The 26,437-nt window shown below is 33.4% G+C and overlaps 1 protein-coding gene across 15 annotated transcripts in view; it reads right to left on the bottom strand.

The window, feature by feature from the left end:
* Positions 1-1,292: 1,292 nt before the first annotated feature.
* TSGA10 (testis specific 10) overlaps positions 1,293-26,437 on the bottom strand; it is a 152,764-nt gene continuing 127,619 nt past the window's right edge. For 9 of the 15 annotated variants that reach the window (XM_074213764.1, XM_074213762.1, XM_074213760.1 and 6 more), the window contains 6 exons: positions 11,152-11,337; positions 10,082-10,291; positions 7,658-7,860; positions 4,327-4,431; positions 4,014-4,151; positions 1,311-2,039 (listed from right to left, as the gene is read on the bottom strand). In XM_074213764.1, the coding sequence (XP_074069865.1) occupies positions 2,015-2,039; positions 4,014-4,151; positions 4,327-4,431; positions 7,658-7,860; positions 10,082-10,291; positions 11,152-11,337 (867 nt within the window). In that variant the 3' untranslated portion in view covers positions 1,311-2,014. Of the gene's footprint in view, positions 2,040-4,013; positions 4,152-4,326; positions 4,432-7,657; positions 7,861-10,081; positions 10,292-11,151; positions 11,338-26,437 lie in introns of all 15 variants that reach the window. The other 6 variants (XM_074213769.1, XM_074213768.1, XM_074213767.1 and 3 more) reach the window with 4 other exon arrangements.

The raw sequence follows: 26,437 nt of genomic DNA on the forward strand, positions 1-26,437 counted from the left end.
TTTCCTCATCTAGAAAATGAGTTGAAGAAAGAAGTAGAAAACCATTCCAGGATCTTTACCCAGAATATCCCAAATGGGGTCACTAAGAGTAGGACTCAACTGAAGTGACACAACCATAACAACACCTATACCCATAACTATATCTTGATATGTAATAGCTGAAGCACCATGGACATGAGCAAAGGATGGCCTCTCTCTCCTCTCTCCTGTCTCTGTCTCTGTCTCTCTCTCTGTCTCTCTCTCTCTCTGTCTCTCTCTCTCTCTCTGTCTCTCTCTTTCTCTCTTAATAATGAACAAGTGGATAATACATTTGTACTATCATATTTAGATGTCTTAAATAAGAAAAGACTCTATGGTGTTAATTCAAATAAATAAACCATTTTCTTTGCTAAAAAAGTAGATGTTCTACTCTGATAAAATTTCCTCTTATGATATTCTTATACTTGGACTGAGGTTTCTCCCCTTGCCTTCTATAAACAATTCTAGCATGTATATGTGCAGAATATTCTTCTTGTTTAATTTCATTGTTGATATAAATTAATGACAGTATTCTTTTGAAAAATCCTCATCAGCTCTACTCTTCTCTTGATAGTCTTCCTTCACAAAGTCTCCTTCTGCTAAGCATGTAATAACTATTATATTCAGTTCTTTATCAATTCCTCTAGGATAAGATCAAGAATTAATTTATCTCCTTCCACCACCATCATAAATATCTTTGGATTAGGTCTCTTTGATACCCTGAAAAGAATTATTTTGACTAAACATAATATTGCTTGTTAGTGAGAAAATATTTTGAACAAGATTTCCCAAAATGCTTATAAATATAACTTTAAAGATTCATTATATTACAATTTTGTAACAATCAATTTAATGTTGTTGATCTATCAACATCTTATTAGATCAGTGAATTTGGATCTGTTTTTCATAGGATGAGTCTAGAATAAATTATCAGAATGCTAAACTATTTAAAAAGACAATCTCTGAAATAGCCTGATTAATGTCACTGTGGTTATAATGGCCAAGATTTACATAAATTAAAGCTTCAATGAAACAAGTTTGGGTTTTGTTTCATTTTTTTCCATGAAAGGAGGATAATATAAATGGCTAACAGCATTAATAAAACAATTTTCAGGCATTCAAATTTATATTAAATTGAAGCCTATCAGAACATAGTAACTATAAGGAGGTTTCAGAAAAATTTGAAACTTGTTACTGCACTGCAGTTATACTCCAAATTACAGAAATCTGTCACAGGCAAAAAATTTGATTACAGTACTTTAATTTAAGAAAACTTATTAAAAAATACAGATTGTTATCTTACATTCTTTACAGATATATCATCACCTACCTTTCTAAAAATAGTGGAAGTAAACACAATTGTAGGAAATGTTTGTTAATTATGTCTTTGAACTGTACAACAATATGTACTGAATTATCACTGACACACTTGTACTTTGAAATCAGATGATATGGAACTTATCAAGTTGGTTCCAAAATGGAGAGAAATACTGGGTCCCAGACTGGTTTGGATCAACTAAAAAAAGTTTGCCAATTTTGGCATAATATCTTTAGACATGAAAGCACAAATCACAAAGGTAAAATTTAACCAACCACATTAGATACCATAAAAGGAAAAGAAATCAGTTTTATAAAACACCTTTCCCTCTTTTTATAAGTTTCTTTATTTTCTCTCGAGGAACAATGTTATTCCACAGCCTTCAATAGTGGAGTAGGCAAATCTTTTTTTCTTTACACTCACTATTAATGTGTGGATCGAAACAGCCAGATGCATTTTTCCTTCTGAATGTTAAGCTGAGTCACTGCAATATGGCATAATAACAACAAACATTAGTTGTATGAAACAGAACACCATGGCTGATTCAAAGTTTGTTCTCTTGAGGTCAATAAATACATTTAACATTGTCAAGCATTCAAAAGATAAAATCAATTATATAGCATAAACTTGAGTTCAGTTTTTAACCTTGCTTTCCAGAGGGTGAAGAACCTTCATGGGTCAAAAATCTTTAAAGGTCAGATTCCTATAAGAGAAAAAATACTAATTTAAAATTTTTAAATTCAAATATATATATGCATATATATAAATTTTTACCATGTATAAAAACTGTATTCCAAGTTTAGTCTATACAAGATTGAAAAGTTTTCCAACTTTTTCTCAGAACTCAGGAATAAAATAACCTACAACCTTGTTACTTTATTGCTAGTAAAATGCTTGAATGTAGGAATATAGCAGTTATAAGCTAAAATGAGATTTGAGATTTAAGTGATAACATTGAGATCTGCATTACAATAAAGTTTTTTTTTGCTTGTTTCCTAAATCTGCACAAATTATGCTGTATTGATTCTCCTTTTGCCTCCTTAATCATTTCCCTAAGGTAAACTATGTTACAAGTCTAAGAGAACTGGATGTACAGTTAGTCAAGAATATTTAGAGATTGTATCAATAAAGAAAGAACCACAAAAACCTCATTAAAGTGGAATAATGGAAAATCCTAATATACCTTGGGTCTCATTATCCTTTAGGCTCTTGGAATAAACTTATTTTTGTAACTTTTTTGATAAAAATATTACAAATATCTAATTGTAACATGATTTATTTTCAAAAACTTATTCATTAAACAAAAAACCATCTAAAAATTTTTCACTTATAAACAAACAAATTTTCAGCAATCAAATGTAAAGTCTGTCCTAGATTAGACAAAGGAGTTTAGGCTTTTAAAATATATATGTCTTAATGACTCATGATCTCTGATTATCTCAAGATGTTTGGTGACAAATGAGAGAAATAATATTTTCTGTCATTTGATTTGATGTACTATTGTAAAACACAAATCCAGTCTAAAAATCAAATATTAAAATTTTGGTTGTGACTAGGGAATAATCACTAACAAAATAAAAACTAAAAACCAGGCTAGGCACTAAAAATCCTAATTTCCATTTCGCCCTTTGAAAAATTAAAGGGTTAGAAGAGATGATAATGAGGTCTCCTACAGTTCTCAGTCTGGGCACTTAAAAAATATACTGGTTTAAAAATATGCTTATTTTATTGAAAGATAAGATCAGCACAAATCAGAACTATTTTTTAAAATACTGGACTAAGTCAATACAACATTTTTTACTTATCTTTTCAATTGCTCCAGAGCTCAGTCAACTTAGAAAAGTTAGTCTAGAACAAAAAAATTTTTAAGGGGCATAATCATGGGAAAAGCAACTTCTGGATTTCTCTTTTAGGTTTTCAAAAGGAGGAGGGAAGTCTGCAATAGGGATTTGCAGTTAAAGTCAGAAAAAATAACTTTTCTACAGAATTCATGAAAGTAAATGATTCTTAGCTTTGTGTACCTTAAGCATATTGTTATAAAACTAAAGAATTATGGTAAAAAGGAGAGATAATGGCAATCACTTGGATTAATCTGATGAATTCCAGAGGGAATGAAAATGTTTAATGATTTAGATATTAAACATCTATTTATTATTTTCTAGTCAATTAATTTAAATGCAAACCTAACACATGGTATTTACTTTGTATGAATTCTCATAAATCCATTCTGTACATGGTTCTTGCTCTTAAAGATGTTTGAAAGTATTTTTCCCTTGAATATGTGTCCTATGACATTACTAGAGTGATATATACAGGCATCAATGTTCAATGCCATTGAAATAAATTAGCTAGTCATTTGCAATTTGTAAGTCAATAAAAGGGTAAAAGATACATAAAAATAAGTACAGATATACACATATATATGTGTTTATATATATGTACAAAAATGGCAAAATTAGATATCACAAAGCATTTTATTCACTTCAATATCTTAGGACATAACATTGTATTTATCAGTATATTTTTGGTTCCTACATAAATATAGCTCTGCAATAATGACATAATTTTAAAAATCATTAGCAATGATATGCTTTTACTTGGGTTTCCTACCTCCCCCAAGTGTTCAGTGTGCATTTCCATGTATTTTTCCACATGAATGGAGCCTTGAACCACTTACTCTTCCAGTGATCTGTCTAGGCCTCTATCAGGGGATCGATGAAGGGCACGGTCAGGTGAATGACATCTAGGAGCTGGTTTTATCGTAGAGCTCAGGTGATAATAATTCTGTCTGCGAAGTTCTTGTACAGCCCTCTCTCTAAAAGATAAGTGTGATATTTTAACATACAATGGGATTATTAGCTAAATGATAAATTGTAACTCAGGTAATAGCTTAAGATCTACAATTTAATTTAATTAATAACTTCAATTTCTCCATTGTTTCTACCAAAACAATACTTTGAAGAATGAACAAGGCATGGTTGTCAACTTACCTTTCAAAGCGCTCTGTCCCTAGCTGCCTTTTCGTAATATCTAGATCAGCTTCCAGTTGTGTTACTACATTTCTGAATTGGGCAACATCTCGACTTTGGATGACCCTATGTAAAAGATATGATGGAGCTGAAATACTGCTAATTCCTACAATATATTAAAACATACGGTTAATGATCTCCCAAGTATATCCTGACTAAAATGAATCATTCTTTTTCCATATTGCTGTTTTATAGGTTACTGTGTACATACACACACAATTTTTAAATATGGAATATAAGACATGAAAAATGGTCTAGCTAAGAGATCTGGAATACAATCCTAGCCTCACTAATAAAAATCTTTATGCCTCAAGTTCTTCAACCAGGGAAATGTGGGAAATACCACTTGTGCCACTCATCTTATTTTATATTGAAAGTAAAACCACAGCTAGGTGGTGCAGTAGATAGAACACTGGCCCTGGAGTCAGGAAGATCTGAATTCAAATCCAGCCTCAGACACTTAATAATTGCCTAGTTTTGTGACCTTGGGCAAGTCACTTAATCCCATTGACTTAAATAAATAAAATGTTTTTAAAAAAAGAAAGCAAAATTATCACATAAATGCAAGATTGAATTATTAGCTCTAATTTAATATGCTGATATTTGATATGCTATTAATACCAACTTCCTACCACATTTACTAGTGAAAATTATATTGTAAAATATATCTTAGTTACTTTTAAATGTTTAGATGTACTTCAATACCCCTTTGAAGAATTTGTTAGTTCTATAGGTTCAACTGTGATTTCCACATTTACATTTATAAATCTAGTCTAATCTCTCTTTTCAAGTCCAGTTCCATACCTCTAATTGGCTGCTGAACATCTTCATTTAGGTGTCTCATAGGCATCTCAAATTCAACATGTTCAGAATTATCATCTTTATCCCCAAATCTATCCTTCTTCTAAAATTCCATTTCTGTTGAGTGTGCAATTAACCTTCCAGTCATTTAGGTTCACAACCTTCAGCCTTCTTCTTCCTCACCCAATTCAGTTGTCAAATCTTGTGGATTCTCCCTCCAAAATTCTTTCAGCTTTCATCTGCTTTTTCTCTTTTTGCACAACATATTTTACCTTAGTTTAGGCCACTAAACTAAGTAGAACACCTTTCAACTAGACTATTACAACAGCATCCTAAATGACCTCCCTGCTTCAAGTTTTTTTCTTCCCTGGTCCATCCTACATACAAATATCAAATTGATATTCTTGGAACATGGATTTGATCATACTTCAACTCTGTCAAAATACTTTTAGAATCATAAACAATATACCTGAAATGAATCTCAGAGATCATTTTTTTTAAAGACAAGAAACTTTGGTCAAAAGAAGTTAAGTAAGTAAATATCCCCAAGTTCACCTAAGTCATATAAGAGGTGGAATTTGACCTTTAGTCCTTAGGTTTCAGAGCCTCTGATTTTTCCACTATGTCAATAGCTCCTTATTGCCTTTGAGGAAAAAATACTAAACCCTTGACAGTATAACTTCCAATTACTTTTCAGTCTTACTTCATATTTTTCCCCATCATGTAACTAATGTTCAAATTGCTCTTCTCCATGTCATTTCATCTTCAGCCTCTGTGCCTTTGCACAGGTGGTCTATGGTCTGCTCTGCCTGACTATGTGGCCCGAGGAGAATCGCCAGCTTTTTCAGGGGTCACCTTCTGCAGAAATCAATCTTTCCTGAACTCCTCAATTATTTGTGCTTTCTCAATCTTAAAATAACTTCACATTTACTTCTTTGCATATATCTTCTTGACTCCTAAGAGAGGATAATTTCCTTGAGAGGACTGTTTTGTTTTTTCTTTCTATCTCCAAAGTCTTTCATAAATAGGTACTTAATAAATATTTGTTTAATGAAAGAAGTATATTTGGATGTTTTTTACTGATGCCTACGAAATGTGAAATAAAACTTTAAGAACTAAATCTTATAAATTTAAGTGAATTCTTCAGAATGTCATTACAAATATGTATATAGATGTACATATATCTATATATCACACAAACTATATATAGATATATACATTTATTGTACAAATATTGTTAGTGTATTAGCTATAAGACTAAAGAAGGCTTCTAAATCCTGATGGAGGAGAATGTGAATGCTAAAAACAGAAATTAGCAGGCAACTAGGTAACACAATAGATAGAAAGAACTGGATTTGGAGTAAGGAAGATTTCAGTTCAAATCTGATTTCAGATACATACTAATTGTATGAGCCTGGGCAAGTCACTTTAACCTCTGTCTACTTTGGTTTCCTTATCTGAAAAATGGGGGTAATCATGCCTACCTACCAGGGTTGTTTAGGGATAAAATGAAATATATCTTCTAAAGCCATAGTGTCTGACACTTAATAAATGCTTGTTAAACAAAAACTAGCTTTCAGTCTCTGCCCCTCTGTACCTTCAATTTATGTAACACAAACTGCTGAAACCTAGACCTCTCAATAAAGTGAAAAGGTTGATTATGTTTAGTCATTCTATCAATTATCCTATCAATTGTTTGCACCAGCATACTAGAATAGACATGGAAATTAGGAGTCATTTGACAACTGACAATGAAGATACCAAAATAAGAAAATGAACTAAGATTAATGACTAAGTCATAGTTGCCAGGTCCTCAGGGTACTAAAATAGCTTGAAAGGAGTCACTAAAATTATTATTGTCATTGACTTAAAATATTATGCTTTGACAAATGGTCTAATGGCATGTAACCAAGTCTTCATTCCATAATTCCATTCATGCCTAAAACTGATGTAGGGTGAACAGAAAACAGAGGACCAGTATTGAGACTGAATAAAGAATATGACTGGCAGCCAAGAGTAGGGTCCTGTGAAAAGTGGTCATACTTTCAGTTAGGTAGATAAAACATCTTTGGTATAATCACAGGGAGAACTAGGGATCAAAGTCTAAGGAATATATACTGTGCAAGTAGCCTACATATATTGTAAATACTAAAATTCTTCTGGCTGCCCAAAGAAATAACACAGATGTTTCTGTGTATACAAATGGAATTTTTAAAAAAGCAGTAATAGTTCTACATATATAAAAATTCTTCAGATCTGAAAATGCTTGTTTCTAATGAAACAGTTCGATGAATTTACATGGAAAATGGTTTTGGTCACACAACTGTATTCAGGGTGTGTGTCCCTTAGTTTCTCCATCTGTAGCAAGAAGGAGCTGGCTTAGTTTAGTCTGAAGATCTCTTCTGGCTCCAAATTCTATGATTGCATAATTTTTCAAGAATTTAGATAATCAGAGAGGGTAGTTACATTAAATTATTCTTAACTAACTCACATTTTATTTTCAGCCAAACAAAGATGCTCTTTTAGAAGTTGAATTTCAGATTCCTTTTCTTGAAGTGCTACTTGAGTCTGGTACTCTTTTTCTCGATTGGATACCAGCAAAGCTTCTAGATTCTGCATGGAGATTCTATCCTTTGCCATCTGATTCCTTAGAAGCTCTATTTCATTGCGTGCAGACTCTAACTCATTCTCCACCTGTATAATAATAATAGGAAGATATTTAAACTTACTTCCATTCATTTATTTAAGTGATATGGTATCTGAGCACATTTTTAGCATCATATGCACACTCATCACTGTGTCTTGTTCCTCTATTTCAACATACAACCTACTTTTCCCCTTCTGTATTTTCAGGTTACATCAGACTCTGCAGAACTGATGGGGAAAAAACCCCCACCACACTCCCATCCTCAATTCCCTGATCAAACCAGACTTATTACTACTTTTAAGTAGAGAATAATTGACAAGAAGTTGCATTTCCAATTTTAATATTCCTCTGTAATTTTGTATTTTTATTTTATAACTTTATAAAACTGAAGAAGTTCTACCCTGAGAAAATAATTTGAGGAGGGTATGCATAGTGGCTAGCTACCTGTGGACTAGAATAATTCATTCTTTCTCATGTGAGAATTGAAATTAATTTCCTATTCATATATAAATATATATATATATATATATATATATATATACATATATGCGAGTTCTCCTTTAAGTAGTTTCTCGAGCAAGCTATCTGAACTGTGGCTAAAACATAACATACTGTTTTCTTAAAAAATGGAGACTTCCTATATTGTTTCTAGGTTCTAAGAAATGTCATAAACTAAGATGTATACTACATTATAAAAATCTACTTCCATAAATTAAAAATTAAGATTCTCTCCAAAACTTTTCTAACATAATTGCTAAACAAACTGTTATATAATACCTTGTCCCAAATAGGACTTAAGGAGCTTTGAAAGCATCTTCTCAGTATTCATCCAAAGTAGATAAAAGGAAGATTTCATTTATTTAAAGATGGCAAACTGAAACCACAAAGGAACCAGGAATCCCTGACTATATTGGTATTAAATCATTTGAATATGTCTGCTTAAATTATATATCAATATAAGTTAGATGATAAAATCGTAGCTAGAGAGATTATTTGTCTTCTTTTTGCCATCCCTAGCTCTCTTTAAAAATACAAAAGACCACTGAATCTATTAAAGCTATGCTATTAAGAATAAATGTATGAGAAGAACATAATTTAATACATAATATAAATGATAGGAACTTTATTTGTGGAAGAGAAGTATCTAAATTGTATCTATTTATCTAGGTGGACTAATTTTTAGGCAGATATTTAATCCCTGAGAAGTGAAAATATCAATAATTTGTAATTCCTCACAAATTCCAAATAAAATTTAGCAAAGAACTAACAAAGGCCAGAGGAGTTACGCTTTCATTGATTTAATTGCTATATAAATCCTCTAGTTTTAGATTTACTACCTAGGGTATTATCCACTCATTAACTATATATTTTAGTACATGTAGGATATGTCTCTTTTAGTATTTATTCAGATATATAAATGTCCCAGGTAAGGACTAAACTTAGGTTAATGTACTTATAACAGGGAATAGCTATTAGCACATTCACTAGTTAGAACTGAACATTCTAAGGGAATAAGCATGTAATATTTTTTAAAAAAAAGATGCTGAGTCTTTATGGGGCTCATTCCATAAAATGCCATTCCATAAAATCATCTATTCAAAATCTGCCCTTACTAGGAAAAAAAACTGGGAAGAAGTTCTCATTTACTTAAGAAATTCAAACATGGGGGCAGCTAGGTGGCACAGTGAAAAGGGCACTGGCCCTGGAGAAAGGAGGACCTGAGTTCAAATTTGACCCCAGACACTTAATAATCACTTAGCTGTGTGAACTGGGGCAAGTCACTTAACCCCATTGCCTTGGAAAAAGAAACTCAAGCTCGTATTACTTTTACTAAAAGACAATACTAACTAAAGCTAAAGAGACCTTAGTTTAGAAAAAGTGGCTTTAAACCAAAGTGTACATAATTGAATTTATGAAACATAAACCGCTATTTCTTTATCACATAAAAGGGATTTAATTTTATTGAAAATTATTTCCAATCATTTAAAAATAAATTATAATTTTATTCTGATAATAGCATATAATCATAATTATATGTGCAAGTTATAGAAAATTTCAACTGAAATCTTAATAAAGAACTCACAGGTTCTTGATTTATTTGGGAAATAGCAGTGAAATTGAACTCAGGGATCTTAAGAATACAGCTCAATGTTTGCATGCAAAACCATAATACTTTAAAAGAATGAAATTTCATTTTCCTAAAGATAGCTGGAATCCCTTAGATTTTTCTATAAAAAATCAACTGCTTTTAATGCCTATCTTAAATACCATATCTATTTCTTGTTCTTTAACAACAAGCTGTCGATTGAGTAGCTCTTTGCTAGAGTCCAATTTAATACAGAGTTCCCGTGTGGAAGACAAATCTGCAAGGGCAGTGACTTTCTCAAATTGAACCTTCTGAAGCTCCTCTTCCATCTTTAGAAGGGATTTGTGCAACGTGGAAATCTGAGACTTGTACAACCTTTCTGCATTCACGTGCTGGCAAGAAAAAATGAGTAAGTTAGTCACAAAGAAATAACAATTTGAACCAAAAAATAAAGATGAAAGGAGAGAGAGAGAGCATGAGAGCGAGAGAGCAAGAGAGAGAGAGAGAGACAGACAGAGCGTTTGCTCACACATAGAAAAGCAACTGACATTTAGGAAACAAAATACAGCAAAACTTTTTTTTTAACCAAATACTATAAAGTGTATCTTATGACATATACAGAAAAAGGTAACATAGAATCTTTAAGCTCTTTATAGAAATGCTATAGTGAGGATTTCAGGTTGTTTATCCTTGAAGACTTTAACAACCTTCACTTTGAAAATTTTGCTTTCTCATATCAGTAACACCCAGTCCTTAATGTCAGTTACAATGATGCTGATCTTATTACCATAAAAAAGAGGCTAATAACTCTCTAGCACTTGTTGTCAAAATCTAGAAATAAAAGATCTGAATAGCCATCATTTAAGCCCACTGTTGTTATGTTTGATAGCATGTTAAAAATTTCAATATAATGTTAAAAATAAAAGTCAAAAGCTTTGAAATATTTAAGAATGCTGAGGAATCATACTGATTTGATCATTTTCAGAAATTTTTTTTCCCACAAAGACTAAGAGTAAAACTGAGGATGAAATACACAGTGGATATGAAAATACTTTCAAAACTATGAAATGCAATATAAATCTAAAGTACTATTATTCTAACAACAGTTTCATCTGGGAAAAGTTCCTCTAGTCATAACTTAATTTCTGCCTTCAAGAGAAAAATTAAAGAATCAGTCTGCTTATTGAAAGCTTTATAAGAGACTACATAGGTATAATTCAAAAGCAACTGCCAGCAAATGTTCCCCACTTACTTGCTCAACCTCTCTCTTTAGTGAGTCCACTTTTTCTTTTAGTCTGTTACTCTCTGCCTCTGCACTTAAAAGTTCCAGTTTGAGAGTATTGTTTGCTGCCTCTGTTTGGTGGGCTTTGGTTTCCCAGCTTTCAGCTTGTTCAACAGACTTTCGAAGATCCTCCATAAATTGCCGGTTCTCAGCCTCCTGAAATAAATCATCTTGGGTTTTACTTGCAAAAATTTTAAATAATAAATAGTTGAAGCTTAAGATAGAGATGTGTCAGGGCTATGTTGAGGAAAAGAGGCAAGAGTTCAACCATTAGTCTCATGATATAATCATAGATGTAAATAACAGCTAAGCAATACATACATTTCATGGGTGATACAGTCATGAGATCATGGAAAACTAACTGCAATTAAAAGATAAAGTCTTTTTTTTTTGCAAGGCAAAGGGAGTTAAGTAGCTTGCCCAAGGCCACACAGCTAAGTAATTATTAAGTGCCTGAGACTGGATTTGAACCCAGGTACTCCTGACTCCAGGGCCAGTGCTTTATCCACTACACCACCTAGCTGCCCCACAAAAGATAAAGTCTTAAAATATTATTCTTCAATCTAGGCCAACACTTGCCTCTTCTTACAGATTAATTACATTTTAAGTGGCTCATCTGCTCCCACCCATAGACCCAGGATGGCCTTGCCCTGAAAATTGTGTCTATCCTTGCAAGGAAACATATAAGAGGCTTCCTGGCTAAGGCAGAAACTGCTTAGGAATGAAGGTATTCTTGTCACTGCTATATTGTGAGTATATGTTATCTTAAATGTCAAATAAGTTTCTATCTCTCTATTTTGCTTGACCCTGAGGTATTAAGATCATATGATAATGAAGCTAGATAAGAAGGTGAAGAAGCAAATAGAAATCATCATTATTTCAAAGTGGCATAAAAGAGATGATCAACAACAAATATGGCTGTAAAAGGAGATTGGTTAGTAATATAATAGTGAGAACAAAGGCTAACAGATGAACTCACCCTTATTGGGGAAATAGTATCTATAAACTACTAAAGGCAGAGGATTCTGGGAAAATCAGGAAATAAGGCAGGAAATTATCTCACAAATTGCCCCCCAAACAATTCAGTAGGCAGAAATAAAAGTTGGGTGTCCAGCCTAAAACAACCTGGATGGACATTAGGAAGGTCCTGATCTTCTGGGGTGATATTCTGTCCTGACTGAAGTATACCAATAAATCAATATACAACATGTCCTAAAGGGCTTGAGGAACTTTTGCTCTGCCCCATCAGTGTGGAGGTCAGACTCTGAATCAGGGGAAAATTACAGAGCCCTCCACTGTCACTGTACCTGGGTGCAGTCAATCCCAGCAGAGCAGAATGTCCGGGTTTGGTTCCAGAGTAGAGGGTGAACTGAACTTTGCTGTCACAGGACGGACCAAAGAGAGTAAGAATGTTTGTGATGAAAGTGTTGCTAAGGGTCTTATCTCAAGGGCTTACTTCAGTCATGTCCCAGGGATAGAGCTCAGAAAACAGCAGTATGAAAAAATCTGAAACTTGAAGCATTATATGCTACACCTTGGGACTAGAGCCCAATTCAAACACAAAGTTAATAGGAAGGAAGGAAGTCACTGAAAAAAATTAGCAAGCAAAAGAGAAAGAATTCAACCATATCTAGCTACTATGTTGATAGAAAAGATCAAGTTAAAATTCAGAAGAGTGAAATTAAAATGGCTGCTTCTATTTCAAAGAGAAATGTAAAATAAACACAAGCTCATACAAGTTCTTGGAAAATCTTAATAAAGGACTTTAAAAATAAAGAGAGCTTGAAGAAAAACTTTGATTCAAAATAAGAATAATTTAAGAAAATCAGGAAAATTATAAAAAGAAAATCAACCAATTGGAAAAAGAGATTCAAAGACTTAAAGAAGAAAATAATTCTTTAAAAAATTAGAATTGGGGGGAGTGGCTAGGTGGCATAATGGATAAAGCACCAGCCCTGGAGTCAGGAGTACCTGGGTTCAAATCCGGTTTCAGACACTTAATAATTACCTAGCTGTGTGGCCTTGGGCAAGCCACTTAACCCCGTTTGCCTTGCAAAAACCCTAATAAATAAATAAATAAATGAATGAATGAATGAATGAATAAATAGAATTTAAAAAATTAGAATTGGGATGACTAAAAGGGAAAATGATCAATATTGGAGGGGAATATGGGAAATCTGGGACCCTAATGCATTGTTGGTGGAGTTGTGAACTGATTCAATCTTTTTGGAGAGTAAATTGGAACTATGTCCAATGGCTACAAAACTGTGCATACCCTTAGATCCAGCGACAGCACTGCTAGGTCTCTAACCCAAAGAAATCATGAAAAAGGGTAAAAAACTCATATGTACAAAAATACTTATAGTAGCTCTTTTCATAGTGGCAAAGGTGTGGAAATTGAGGGAATGCCCATCAATTGGGAAATGGCTTAACAAACTGTGGTATACTGTTTTTCTATAAGAAGTCATAAGGGATGGGGCTTCAGAATAATTTGAAAGACTTGCATGAACTTATGCTAGGTGAAGTGAGCAGAACCAGGAGAACAACAGCAACATGGGATGATGATCAACTACAATGGACTTGTTCATTTCAGTAGTATAAAAATCAAAGACAATTCTAAAAGATTTGTGATGGAAAATACCATCCATATTCACAGAAGCAACTATGGAGTTTAAATGTAGACCAAACCTTACTATTTTCAATTTTTAAAAGTTGCATTACATATTTTTCCCTTCTATAATGATTTTTTCCTGTTTTTGATTTGATTTTTCTTTCACAGCATGATTAATATGGATTTATGTTTAACACAGCTAAACAAGAAATAACCTATATTAGATTGCTTTCTGTCAAGGGGAAGAAGGAGGGGAGGGGAGGAAAAAAATGTGAAACTCAAAATTTTTCCAGAAAAGAGTGTTGAAAACTATCTTTGCATATAGTTGGCAAAATAAAGAAAATATTTTTTTAACAAAACTAGAATTGGGCAAAGGGAAGCTTAATGGGCTTCATAAGACTCTAAGAAATAATAAAACAAAATTTAAAAAATGAAAAATAGGAGAATGTGAACTATCTCATTAGAAAAATTGACCTGCAGAACAGATCAAGAAGAGATAATATAAAACTAGTTGGATTACCTGAAAGTTATGAGTAGAAAGAATCTAGACAATCTACTTCAAGCAATTATAAAGGAAAATTGTCCTGAATTTTTAAAACTAGAGGGTAAAAGACAATGTGAAAAATCCACTGCCACCCTAAAAAAGATCCCAAGATGAAAATTCACAGGAACATTATAGCTAAGTTGCAAAACCACCACATCAAGGAGAAAATATTGCAAGCAATCAGAAAGAAACAATTTAAATACTGTGGAGCCACATTCAGAATAACTCAAGATTTAGCAGCTTCAAATTAAAAGTCTGAAGGACATGGAATGTGATATTTTGAAGAACAAATGGAGCAAAAGTAAAAAGAGAAGAAGAGAAAGATAAACAATTAGGAAAAATAGGATGGAGGAAATACACTTTGAATATAAATGGGATGAACTCAATCATAAAATGGAAATGGATAGCCAAATGGATTAAAAACCAGAATCTGACCATGTGTTGTTTACAAGAAACATATTTTAAAATGAGAAATACATACAGAGTAAAAAATAAAAGTATTGAAGTAGAATTTATTATGTTTCAGCCAAAAAAAAGCAGAGGGAGCTATCATTATATTAGATAAAGTTATAGTTAAAATAGATTTAATTTAATTAAAAACTAAGTAACTACCTTATGATGAAAGGTAACATTGATAAGGAAGTAACATTAATACTAAACTGATGTGTACCAAATGCTAGCACCTACATTTTTTAAAGGAAAAGTTAAATGAGTTACAGGTGGAAATAAATAGCAAAACTATAATAATGGGAGGTTTTAACCTTTCCCTCTCAGAATCAGATAAACCAACAAAAAAAATAAATAAAAGGAGATGAATAAAATTTTAGATAAGTTAGTAATGATAAATATCTAGAGAGAATTGAATGGGAATAGAAATGAATATATTTACTTCTTTGTCAAAAACTGATCATTAATTAGGGCATAAAAATTTTATAGCAAAATGTGAAAAAGGGGCGGCTAGGTAGAGCAGTGGATAGAACACTGGCCTTGGAGTCAGGAGTACCTGAGTTCAAATCTGGCCTCAGATACTTAATAATTACCTAGCTGTGTGGCCTTGGGCAAGCCACTTAACCCCATTGCCTTGAAAAATCTAAAAAAAAAATGCAAAAAAGCAAAAATATTAAACATGTCCTTTACAGATCATAATACAATAAAAATTATAATTTAATAAGGGTTTATGGAAACACAATTTAAAAATTAATTGGAGACTTAACTTAATCTTAAAGAATGAATAGGTTAAAGAACAAGTCATAGAAATAATACAAAAGTTTATTAAAGAGAATAATAATAATGAGATACCAAACTATCTATGATATAGGAAAAGCAGTAATCAGAGAAAATTTATATCTCTAAATGCTATATCAATAAAATAGAGAAGAGAAGGTATACAATTAAAAAACAAATTAAAACTCTCTAATTAATTAAATACCAATTTGGAAATACTAAAAAATTAAATGTGAGATTAATAAAATTGAATGCAGGGGCGGCTAGGTGGTGTAGTGGATAAAGCACCGGCCTTGGAGTCAGGAGTACCTGGGCTCAAATCTGGTCTCAGACACTTAATAATTACCTAGCTGTGTAGCCTTGGGCAAGCTACTTAACCCCATTTGCCTTACAAAAAAAATAAAAAAATAAAATTGAATGCAAGAAAAGAAAACTATAGAATAAATAAACTACCTTTTATTAAACCAATTATTTATTGGTTTTTAAAAAACAAAAGAAATAAACCAATGGTTAATATGATTTTAAAAACAGAGAAGAAAATCAAATCACTAGTATCAAAAAAGAAAAAGCATGAATATACCACTAATTAAGATGAAATCAAAATAATTATTAGGAGTTATTTTACTTAATTATATACCAATAAAGTTAACAATTTAAGTGAGGACTTCTGGCCAAGATGGTGGAGAGAAGATAGGCACTGTGCTAAGGTCTCCTGCTTTCCCCTCAAAAATAACATGAAAGAAACCTCTTAACAGAAATTCAATTGACAAAACCCAGAAAAAGAAGCTAGGAGAAGAACATCTACCTCAAGGTCTGTCTCCAGGGACTGTGGGTGAACCAGAAGCAGAGAGCAGACAGCCAGCACTGGGACAGTGGGGACAGGGTCAAGTCAGAGGATCAATCTTAACCATGGAGGCTTCAGTGAGTGGTGGATCTGAGCACCAACTTTAGCCACAGAATTTTTGGCTGGCAGAGTGGAGGTCTGGGGAGTCCCAGCTGGGCTAGAGAGTGAGTTCCAGCACAGAGAGTTGCAGAGCTTGGCTGGACACTGACCCAGAGCTGGGGGGGGCTGAGACCCATACTTTCAGCAGAGCCTTCTTCCCAAAACAAACAGTAATGCCCCTCCACCCCCTCAGGCTCAGGTGTGGGCAGCAGAGATCTCTCAGCTGAAAGATAGATTAACTGCCTTCCCCCATGGCACAGCCCATTGTTCAAGGAAAATTCAGACCCTGCTTCTACCCACTTGCCACTCCTCACTCCCTCCAGGACTTGGGAGAGGGCTTCAAACCCTCCAGAGAAAACCACCAGCACCTTGTACTAGTTTGAGTTACTTGAGTTACTAATCCAAGTGAACAAAGCCTCTAGGGTATTCAAAAGCAAACCTCTGAGAGCCAGTCCCTCCTCCAACACAAAAATGAAGAAAGGCCAGTGGAAAAGGGGGTCCATTGAGAATTACTTTGAAAGCATAGATTCTAACCCAGAGAGATTCTGAGGAGAATATGAATTGGTCTCCAGCCCAGAAAAACTTCCTTGAATAAAACAGGAAGGAATTTAAAAATAAAATGGAAAAATTGGGAAAAGAAATTCAAGAGAAAATTAACACATTGCAAGAGAAAATTAACATCTTGCAACAAGAAAACAAATCCTTGGAAAATACAATTGGGCAAATGCAAAAAGAAAATAATTCTCTCAAAGCTTCACTTGGGCGAATGGAAAACTCCTTCAAAAGTAGAATTCACCAATTGGAAAAGGAGTTGCAAAAAGGTAAATGAAGAAAATTCTTCTCTAAAAAAAAAAAGAATGGAATCTGTGGAAACTAATGACTTCATGAGACAAGATTCTGTTAAACAAAACCAAAAGATAGAAGAAAAAGAAGAAAATGTAAAATACCTCATTAGCAAAACCATTGACCTCAAGAATCAATCGAGGAGAGACAACCTAAGAATTATTGGTCTTCCTAAAAACATTGAAGAGAAAAAAAAAAAAGCCTGGACTTAATATTACAGAATTTAGTGATGGAAAACTGTCCTGATATCATGGAACCAGAGGGCAAAATAATTATTGAAAGAATATATCAGTCCCCTCTGGAAAGGGATCCCAAGATGAAAACACCAAGGAATATTGTGGCCAAATTCCTGAACTATCAGATAAAAGAGAAAATCCTGCAAGCAGTCAGAAAGAAACAATTTAAATACCCAGAAGCCACAGTAAGGATTACACAGGAGCTGGCTACATCAATATTAAGGGATCTAAAGGCCTGGAATGAGATATTCCGAAGAGCAAGGGAGCTTGGAATGCAGTCAAAAAATCCATTATCCAGCAAAGCTTAGCCTTCTCTTTGAGGGGAAAAGATAGACATTTAATGAAAAGGGAGACTTCTAACATTTCCTGATGAAAAGAAAATTGGGACATCAAATAGGAGGCTCGAGAGACACATGAAAAGGTTAAAAAAAAGGGTAGAGGAAAAAAACTGCTATCCAATAAGATGAAACTGGCTAAATGCCCACCTGGGAGAAAGATTCTCATAACTCTTTAGAATTGTAACTCTATTAGAGAGGATATGCTTAGCCTGAAGTGATGGACACTCATGACTTACCTGTGAAACTGCTATCCAATAAGATGAGACTGGCTATATCCCTACCTGGAGAAAGATTCTTATAACTCTTGATAATTGTAACTCTATTAGAGAGAATATACTTAGCCAGAAGTGAAGGATACTCATGACTTTTCTGTGACTCAGAAAGAATGATTTAAAAACAATACCTCCGACTTAATGATGATGAACTGCATGTATACCTGCATGGAAAAATGATACTGATAATACTCATATGAAACTTCTCATTTAATAGAGCAGGTAGAAGGAGATTTTATAGATGAAGCACAGGAGAGAACTGAATTTGAAGACATAATATATTGTAAAAATGGAGTCAATGGCTAAAAGGGAAATTTACTGGGAGTAAGAGAAAGGAGAGGTGGAATAGGGTAAGATACTTCATATAAAAGATATATCTTTTTGCAATGATATGGAAAGGGGGGAGGCAAGGGGTGAATGAGGGGAGCCTTCACTCTCATCAGAAATGGCTCAGAGAGGAAACAGTATACACACTCAATAGGGTATAGACATCTAGAGTAAAAAGGAGAAAAGGGGGACAGGGGGGAAAGGGTGGGGTATGGGTGATATAGGAGAGAATAGTCAGATATAACACATTATCTTTTTTACTTTTTGCAAGGTGCTGGGATTGGGAAGCCTGTCTGGGACCACAGGTCCAGGTGCTTGCTGGGTCTCAGGGATGGTATATGGGCTTGGGGGCCTCATGGCCCCAGGTCCAGTGCTCTGTCCATTGCCACACTTAGCTACCCTACAGCACATTTTAGAAGAGGGACACAGTGAAAGGATAGAGAAAATATAATAAATGGTAGTGGGGAGGAATGGATGGAGGGAATTACAATCAGCAACAGCAACTGTGGAAAAATATGGAAGTAATTTCCATGATGGACTTATAATAAAGAATGTGATCCACTGGAGACAGAGCTGATGATATCAGAACACAGACTGAAACGCATTTTTTTCCCTTTTTCTTTTCCTTAATTTCTCATGAGGTTCCATATTTTTGTGGAGGAGAGGGTTTTATGTTTATTCTTAAACAAGAATATTTTAGTAATATATAAAAAATTGTGGATTTTGAACAAAGAAAAAAAACAATACCTCCCTAAAAGGGAACAGTAAAGAGATGGGAGGATGGAGGAGATTGAATGGGGGTAAATATCATTTCATTAAGAGGTACAATAGAGGGGAAGAAGGGAGGAGGTTAGAAGTGCCTGAATCTTACTCTCATCAGACATGGTTTAAAATTAGCATACACACACTCGTTAATTTAAAAAACTTATCTTACCTTACAAGTACTAAAAGGGGGAAAGGGAAAGGGGGGATGAAAAAGTGGACCTAACAGAAGGAAGGGAAGGAAGAAGGGGCAAAGGGAAAAGCAAAACAAAGGGGAGCGGGGTTGGATATAGGAGGGAAAACACACCGAAGGTGGTGGTTTTCAGAAACAAAATACTAAGGAATACGGATGAAGTGAAAAAAAGGGGAAAAATACAGAGGGAAGATAGCATGGAGGGAAATCAAGAGTTAATAATTATAACTTTGAATGTGAATGGGATGACCTCTCCCTTAAAATGTAAGCGAATAGCAGAGTGGATTAAAACCCAGAATTCTACAATATGTTGCTTACAAGAAACTCATTTGAAGAGAGATGTATACAGAGTAAAGGCAAAAGATTGGAGTACAATATATTTTGCTTCAGCTGAAGTGAAAAAAGCAGGGGTAGCAATCTTTATCTCAGATAAAGCAGTTGCAAAAATATATAGCGTTAAAAGAGATAAGGAAGGAAACTATATCCTCCTAAAAGGTACCATAGACAATAAAGTTATTTCTTTTTTTTTTTTAGATTTTTTATTCAAGGCAATGGGGTTAAGTGGCTTGCCCAAGGCCACACGGCTAGGTAATTATTAAGTGTTTGAGGTCGGATTTGAACCCAGGTACTCCTGACTCCAAGGCCGGTGCTCTATTCACTGCGCCACCTAGCCGCCCCTAATAAAGTTATTTCAATACTAAATGTATATGCACCTAATGGTTTAGCATCCATATTCTTAGAGGAGAAGTTAAAGGAGTTACAGGAAGACATAGACTGTAAAATGCTATTAGTGGGAGACCTCAAACTCTCACCCTCAAATTTAAATAAATCTAATCATAAAATAAAGAAGAAAGAAGTTAAGGAGGTAAACAGATTGTTAGAAAAACCTAGATATGATAGACTTATTGAGGAAATTGAATGGGGATAGAAAGGAATATACTTTCTTTTCTTCAGTACATGGCACTTACACAAGAATTGGCCATGTACTAGGGCATAAAAACCCAATGATCAATTACAGAAAGGCAGAAATAGTGAATACATCTTTCTCAGATCATAAAGCAATAAAAATCATATGCAATAATGGGCCGGGGATAAAGACTCAAAACAAATTGGAAAATAAATAAACTCATTTTAAAGAATGAGTGGATCAAACACAAACTATGGAAAGAATTAATTATTTCATCCTAGATAATGGCAAAAATGAAACAACATACCAAAACCTATGGGATTCACTCAAGGAGGGTGTCAGGGGATATATTATATCTTTAAATGCTTACATGAATAAATTAGAGAAAGAGGAAATCAATAAACTAAATATGCATCTAAAGAAATTAGAGAAAAAACAAATTAAACCCCCCAATTAAATACCAAATTAGAAATTCTAAAAATTAAAGGAGAAATTAATAAAATCAAAAGTAAGAAAACTATTGAACTAATAAATAAAACTGAGAATTGGTTTTATGAAAAAAAACACTAAAATTGATAAACCTCTGGTCAATTTCATCAAAAAAAAGAAGAAAACAAAATTGCTAGGATCATAAATGAAAAAGGTGAACTCACCACCAATGAAGAGGAAATTAAAGTAATAATTCAGAATTATTTTGACCAACTCTATGCCAATTAATTTGATAATCTAAGTGAAATGGATAAATATTTACAAAACTATGAGTTGCCCAGGTAAAATGAATAGAAAATTAAATATCTAAATAACCCTATCTCAGAAAAAGAAATTCGACAAGCCATTATTGAACTCCCTAAGAAAAAAATGTCCAGGGCCAGATGGATTCACAAGTGAATTCTATCAAAGATTTAAGGAACATCTGGTTCCAATTATATATAAACTCTCTAGAAAAATAGGTGAAGATGGAACTCTGCTCTTTCTATGACACCAATATGGTGCTAATAACTAAAACAGGAAGAGTTAAAACAGAGAAAGAAAATTATACACCTATCTCCCTGATAAACATAGATGCAAAAATCTTAAATAAAATCTTAGCAAAATGATTGCAAGTTATCACTAGGATATTACATTATGACCACATAGGATTTATCCCAGGAATTCAGGGTTGGTTCAATATTAGGAAAACCATCAGTATAATTAATTATATCAATAACAAACCTATCAGAAATCATATGATTATATCAGTAGATGCTGAAAAAGCTTTTGACAAAATAAAGCACCCATTCCTACTAAAAACACTAGAGAGCACAGGAATAAATGTATTGTTTAGAATAATTAGCAGTATCTATCTGAAAATATCAACAAGCATTATATGAATGGGGGTAGGCTAGAGGCATTCCCAATAAGATCAGGGGTGAAACAAGGATGCCCATTATCACCACTACTATTCAATATTGTATTAGAAATGTTAGCTTCAGCAATAAGAGAAGAAAAAGAAATTCAAGGAATTAGAATTGGGAAGGAAGAGACAAAACACTCACTCTTTGCAGATGACATGATGATATACCTAGAGAACCCCCAAAAGTCAAAATTAAATCCTTATAAATCCTCAACATTTCTATATCTGACTAGCAAGATACAGTAGAAAGAGATAGAAAAAGAAATCCCATTTAAAGCAACCTCAGACAATATAAAATATCTGGGATTCTACCTGCCAAGGCAGACTCAGAAACTTTTGAAAACAATTATAAAACATTTCGCACACAAATAAAATCAGATTTAAATAACTGGGCAAAAATCAACTGCACATGGATAGATCGAGCTAATATAATAAAAATGACAATTCTACCAAAATTAAATTACTTGTTTAGTGCCTTATCAATCAATTCAATCCAAAATTAATAAGTTAGAAAAATTATAAGTAAATTCATATAGAGAAATAAAGAGTTGAGATTTTCCAGGGATTCAATGAAAAAAAGTACAAAAGAAGGCAGCTTAGCCCTGCCAGATCAAAATTATATTATAAAACATCAGTCATCAAAACTGTCTGGCTAAGAAATAGAGTGGTGGATCAGTGGAATAGACAAGGTGCAGTAGCAGGAAATGATTATAGCAATCTGCTGTCTGATAAGTCCAAAGAGTTCAGCTACTGGGATAAAAACTCTTTCTTTGATAAAAACTGCTGGGAAAATTTGGAAGTTAATATGGAAGAAACTTAGATTAGACCAATACCTCATCCCTTATACCAAGATAAAACCAAAATGGGCACAAGATTTAGACATAAAAAAACAATATTATAAGCAAACTAGGAGATCAAAGAATAGTTTACCTGTCAGATCTATGGAAAGGGAAGCAGTTTATGTTTTTTATTTGCTTGTTTTTTAGTTTCTGCAAGGCAATGGGGTTAAGTGGCTTGCCCAAGGCCACATAGCTAGGTAATTATTAAGTGTCTGAGGCTGGATTTGAACTCAGGTACTCCTGAATCCAGGGCCAGTGCTCTATCCACTGCACCACCTAGCCTCCCCAAGAAGCAGTATATGACCAAGAAAGAAATAGAGAACATCATTAAAAACAAACTAGACAGTTTTGATTACATTAAATTAAAAAGCTTTTGCACAGATAAAACCACTGTAACCAAGATCAAAAGAAATGTAGTAAATTGGGAAACAATTTTTACAACTAGTATTTCTGACAAAGGACTCATCTCTAAAATATACAGAGAGCTGAGTCAAATTTAAAAATAAAACAAGTCATTCCCCAAATGACAAATGTCAAAGGATAGGCAAAGGCAATTTACAGATAAGAAAATCAAAGTGATCCATAGTTATATGAATAATTGCTCTAAATCACTAATTATTAGAGAAATGCAAATTAAAGAATGTCTGAGGCCACCTCACACCTCTCAGACTGGCCAATATGACCAGAAAGGACAATAATCAATACTGGAAGGAATATGAGAAATCTAGGACACTGATGCATTGTTGTTGGAGCTGTGAGTTCATCCAACCTTTCTGGAGAGCAATTTGGAATTATGCCCAAAGGACAATATAAATATGCATACCCTTTGATCCAGCAATACCACTACTGGGTCTATACCCTGAAGAGATTATAAAAAGGGTAAAAACATCCTTGTACAAAAATATTCATAGAAGCCCTGTTTGTGGTGGCAAAAAATTGAAAATTAAGTGAATGTCCTTCAACTGGGGAGTGGCTTAACAAATTGTGGATGTATGTTATGGATCATTATTGTACTATTAGAAATCAAGAGGGATGGGAATTCAGGGAAACCTGGAAGGCTTTGCATGAACTGATGCTGAGCGAGATGAGCAGAACCTGAAGAACATTGTACACCCTAACAGCAACCTGGGGTGATAGTCAACCTTAATGGACTTTCTCATTCCATCAGTGCAACAATCAGGCACAATTTGGGGCAATCTCTGATGAAGAACATCATCTCTATCCAGAGAAAGAATTGTGGAACTTAAACAAAGACCAATATAATTAACTTTAATTTTTTAAAAAGTTATTATTATATAATTTTACTATCTCTTATATTTAATTTTTCTTCCTTGAGGATATGATTTCTCTCTCATCATATTCAACTTTGATCAGTGTATACTATGGAAACAATGTAAAGATTAACACACTGCCTTCTGTGGGGAGTGGGGGGAGGGAGGCAAGATCAGAGGGAAAATTGTAAAATTAAAATCTTTCTTTTATTAAGAAAAGAAAAAAACAATTTAAGTGAAATTAAGTGAAAAGGAAGAATACACAAAAACACAAACTGCCTACAACAACAGAAGAGAAAAGATGATATCTAAATAAACCAATTTTAGAAAAAAAGAAACTAAACAGGCCAAAAATCAGCTTCCTAAGGGAAAAAAAAACATCAGGAACAGATGGATTTATAAGCGAAATCTACCAAATATTTAAAGATCACCTAATTCCAATATTAAAAAAATTATATGAGGGGCAGCTAGGTGGCGCAGTGGATAGAGCACTGGCCCTGGAGTCAGGAATACCTGAGTTCAAATCCAGTCTTAGACACTTAGTAATTACCTAGCTGTGTGGCCTTGGGCAAGCCACTTAACCCCACTGCCTAGCAAAAACCTAAAAAAAAAAAAATTATATGTTATAATAGGCAAAAAAGGGATCCTATACCAAACTCCTTTGATGGCACAAATATGGTGCTAATAAAGAAACTAGGAAAAGCAAAAGCAAAGAAAGAAAATTACAGACCAATTTTATTAATGAATAAGGATGCTAAAATCCTAAATAAAATACAAGAAAAGAAACTAAAATATTGTATCACAAAGATTATACATTGAGATTTTTATCAGAAATTCACGGATGGGGTGGCTAGGTGGCACAGTGGATAAAGCACCAGCCCTGGAGTCAGGAGTACCTGGGTTCAAATCTGGTCTCAGACACTTAATAATTACCTAGCTGTGTGGCCTTGGGCAAGCCACTTAACCCCATTTGCCTTGCAAAAAAAAAGAAAAAGAAATTCAGGGATTGTTTAACATAATTAATTATATCAATAACAAAATAATAAATCATATGATTATATTAATAAATGCAGAAAAACAGTTGCAAGCATAGGTATAAATGGATTTTTTCTTGTCTACCTAAAACCATCAGTAAGCATTAATTCTAATGAGGATAAGAGAGAAGCCTTTCCATTAAGACCAGAAGTAAAATAGAATGCCCAATGTCATCAATAGTATCCAATATTTTAATAGAAATGTTAGCAATAAAAAAATGTTACCAATAGCAATAAGAGGGGAAAAAAGAAATGGAAGGAATCATAGTAGGCAATGAGGGAATATAACTATTTTGATTTGTGGATAATATGATGATATACTTAGAAAATCCTAGTACAGCTAGTAGCATAGTGGATAAAGCACCAGCCCTGGAGTCAGGAGTACCTGGGTTCAAATCTGGTCTCAGACACTTAATAATTACCCAGCTGTGTGGCCTTGGGCAACCCACTTAACCCCATTTGCCTTGCAAAAAAAACCCTAAAAAATAAAAATAAAAAATAAAAATAACTATAGACCTATGAACCACATAAACATAATAAAATATTTTTATACAACTAAAGTCAGATTTAAATAATTGGAGAAATATTAATTGTTCCTGGATGGACAGAAACAATATGATAAAACTGCCATTTCTACTTAAATTAATCTACTTATTCAAAGCTATCCCCATTAAATTACCAAAAAAAAATATCTCATTGGGCTAGAAAAAAATAACAAAATTAATTTGGAAGAACAAAAGGTCAAGAATATCAAAGGTACTAGCAAAAAAAGAAAAATATGTAAAGGAAGAATGTTTAATAACATTAGATTTTAAACTATGTTATATGGAAGTAATTATCAAAACTATCTGGGTACTACCTAAGAAACAACAAGACTGATCAGTGAAACAGAGAAGACATATCCAGGAATATATGATTGTAATAACCTTGTGTTGACAACTATGAAGACTTAAGCTTTTAAGATAATAATTCATTACCCCCAACCCAAGAGCCTAGAAAAATTAAGAAAAACCAATGAAAAGGGGACCCATGGAGAAATACTTAGAAGGACCTGATTCTAACCTAGAAAGATCTAGCACTTCTGAGGAGAATATGAATTGGTCTCCAGCCCAGAAAAAAATTCCTTGAAGAAATCAGGAAGGACTTTAAAAATCAATTGGAAAAGTTGGGAAAAGAAACTCAAGAGAAAACACATCGCAACAAGAAAACAAAAACATTAGAAAATACAACTGGACAAAATACAAAAAGAAAATAATTCTCTCAAATCATCAATTGGGAAAATGCAAAAAGAAATTAATCTTCTCAAATCATTAATTGGGCAAATGGAAAACTCCTTCAAAAACAGAATTGACTGATTGGAAAAGTAGTTGCAAAAGGTAAATGAAGAAAATTCTTCTCTAAAAATAAGAATGGAATCTATGGAAACCAAAATATAAAAAAATAGAAGAAAATGTAAAATACCTCATCAGCAAAACCACTGACCTCGAGAACCAATTCAGAAGGGACAACCTGAGAATTA

Source organism: Macrotis lagotis, chromosome 1, assembly GCF_037893015.1.
Source record: "Macrotis lagotis isolate mMagLag1 chromosome 1, bilby.v1.9.chrom.fasta, whole genome shotgun sequence".
Classification (NCBI taxonomy): Eukaryota; Metazoa; Chordata; class Mammalia; order Peramelemorphia; family Peramelidae; genus Macrotis; species Macrotis lagotis.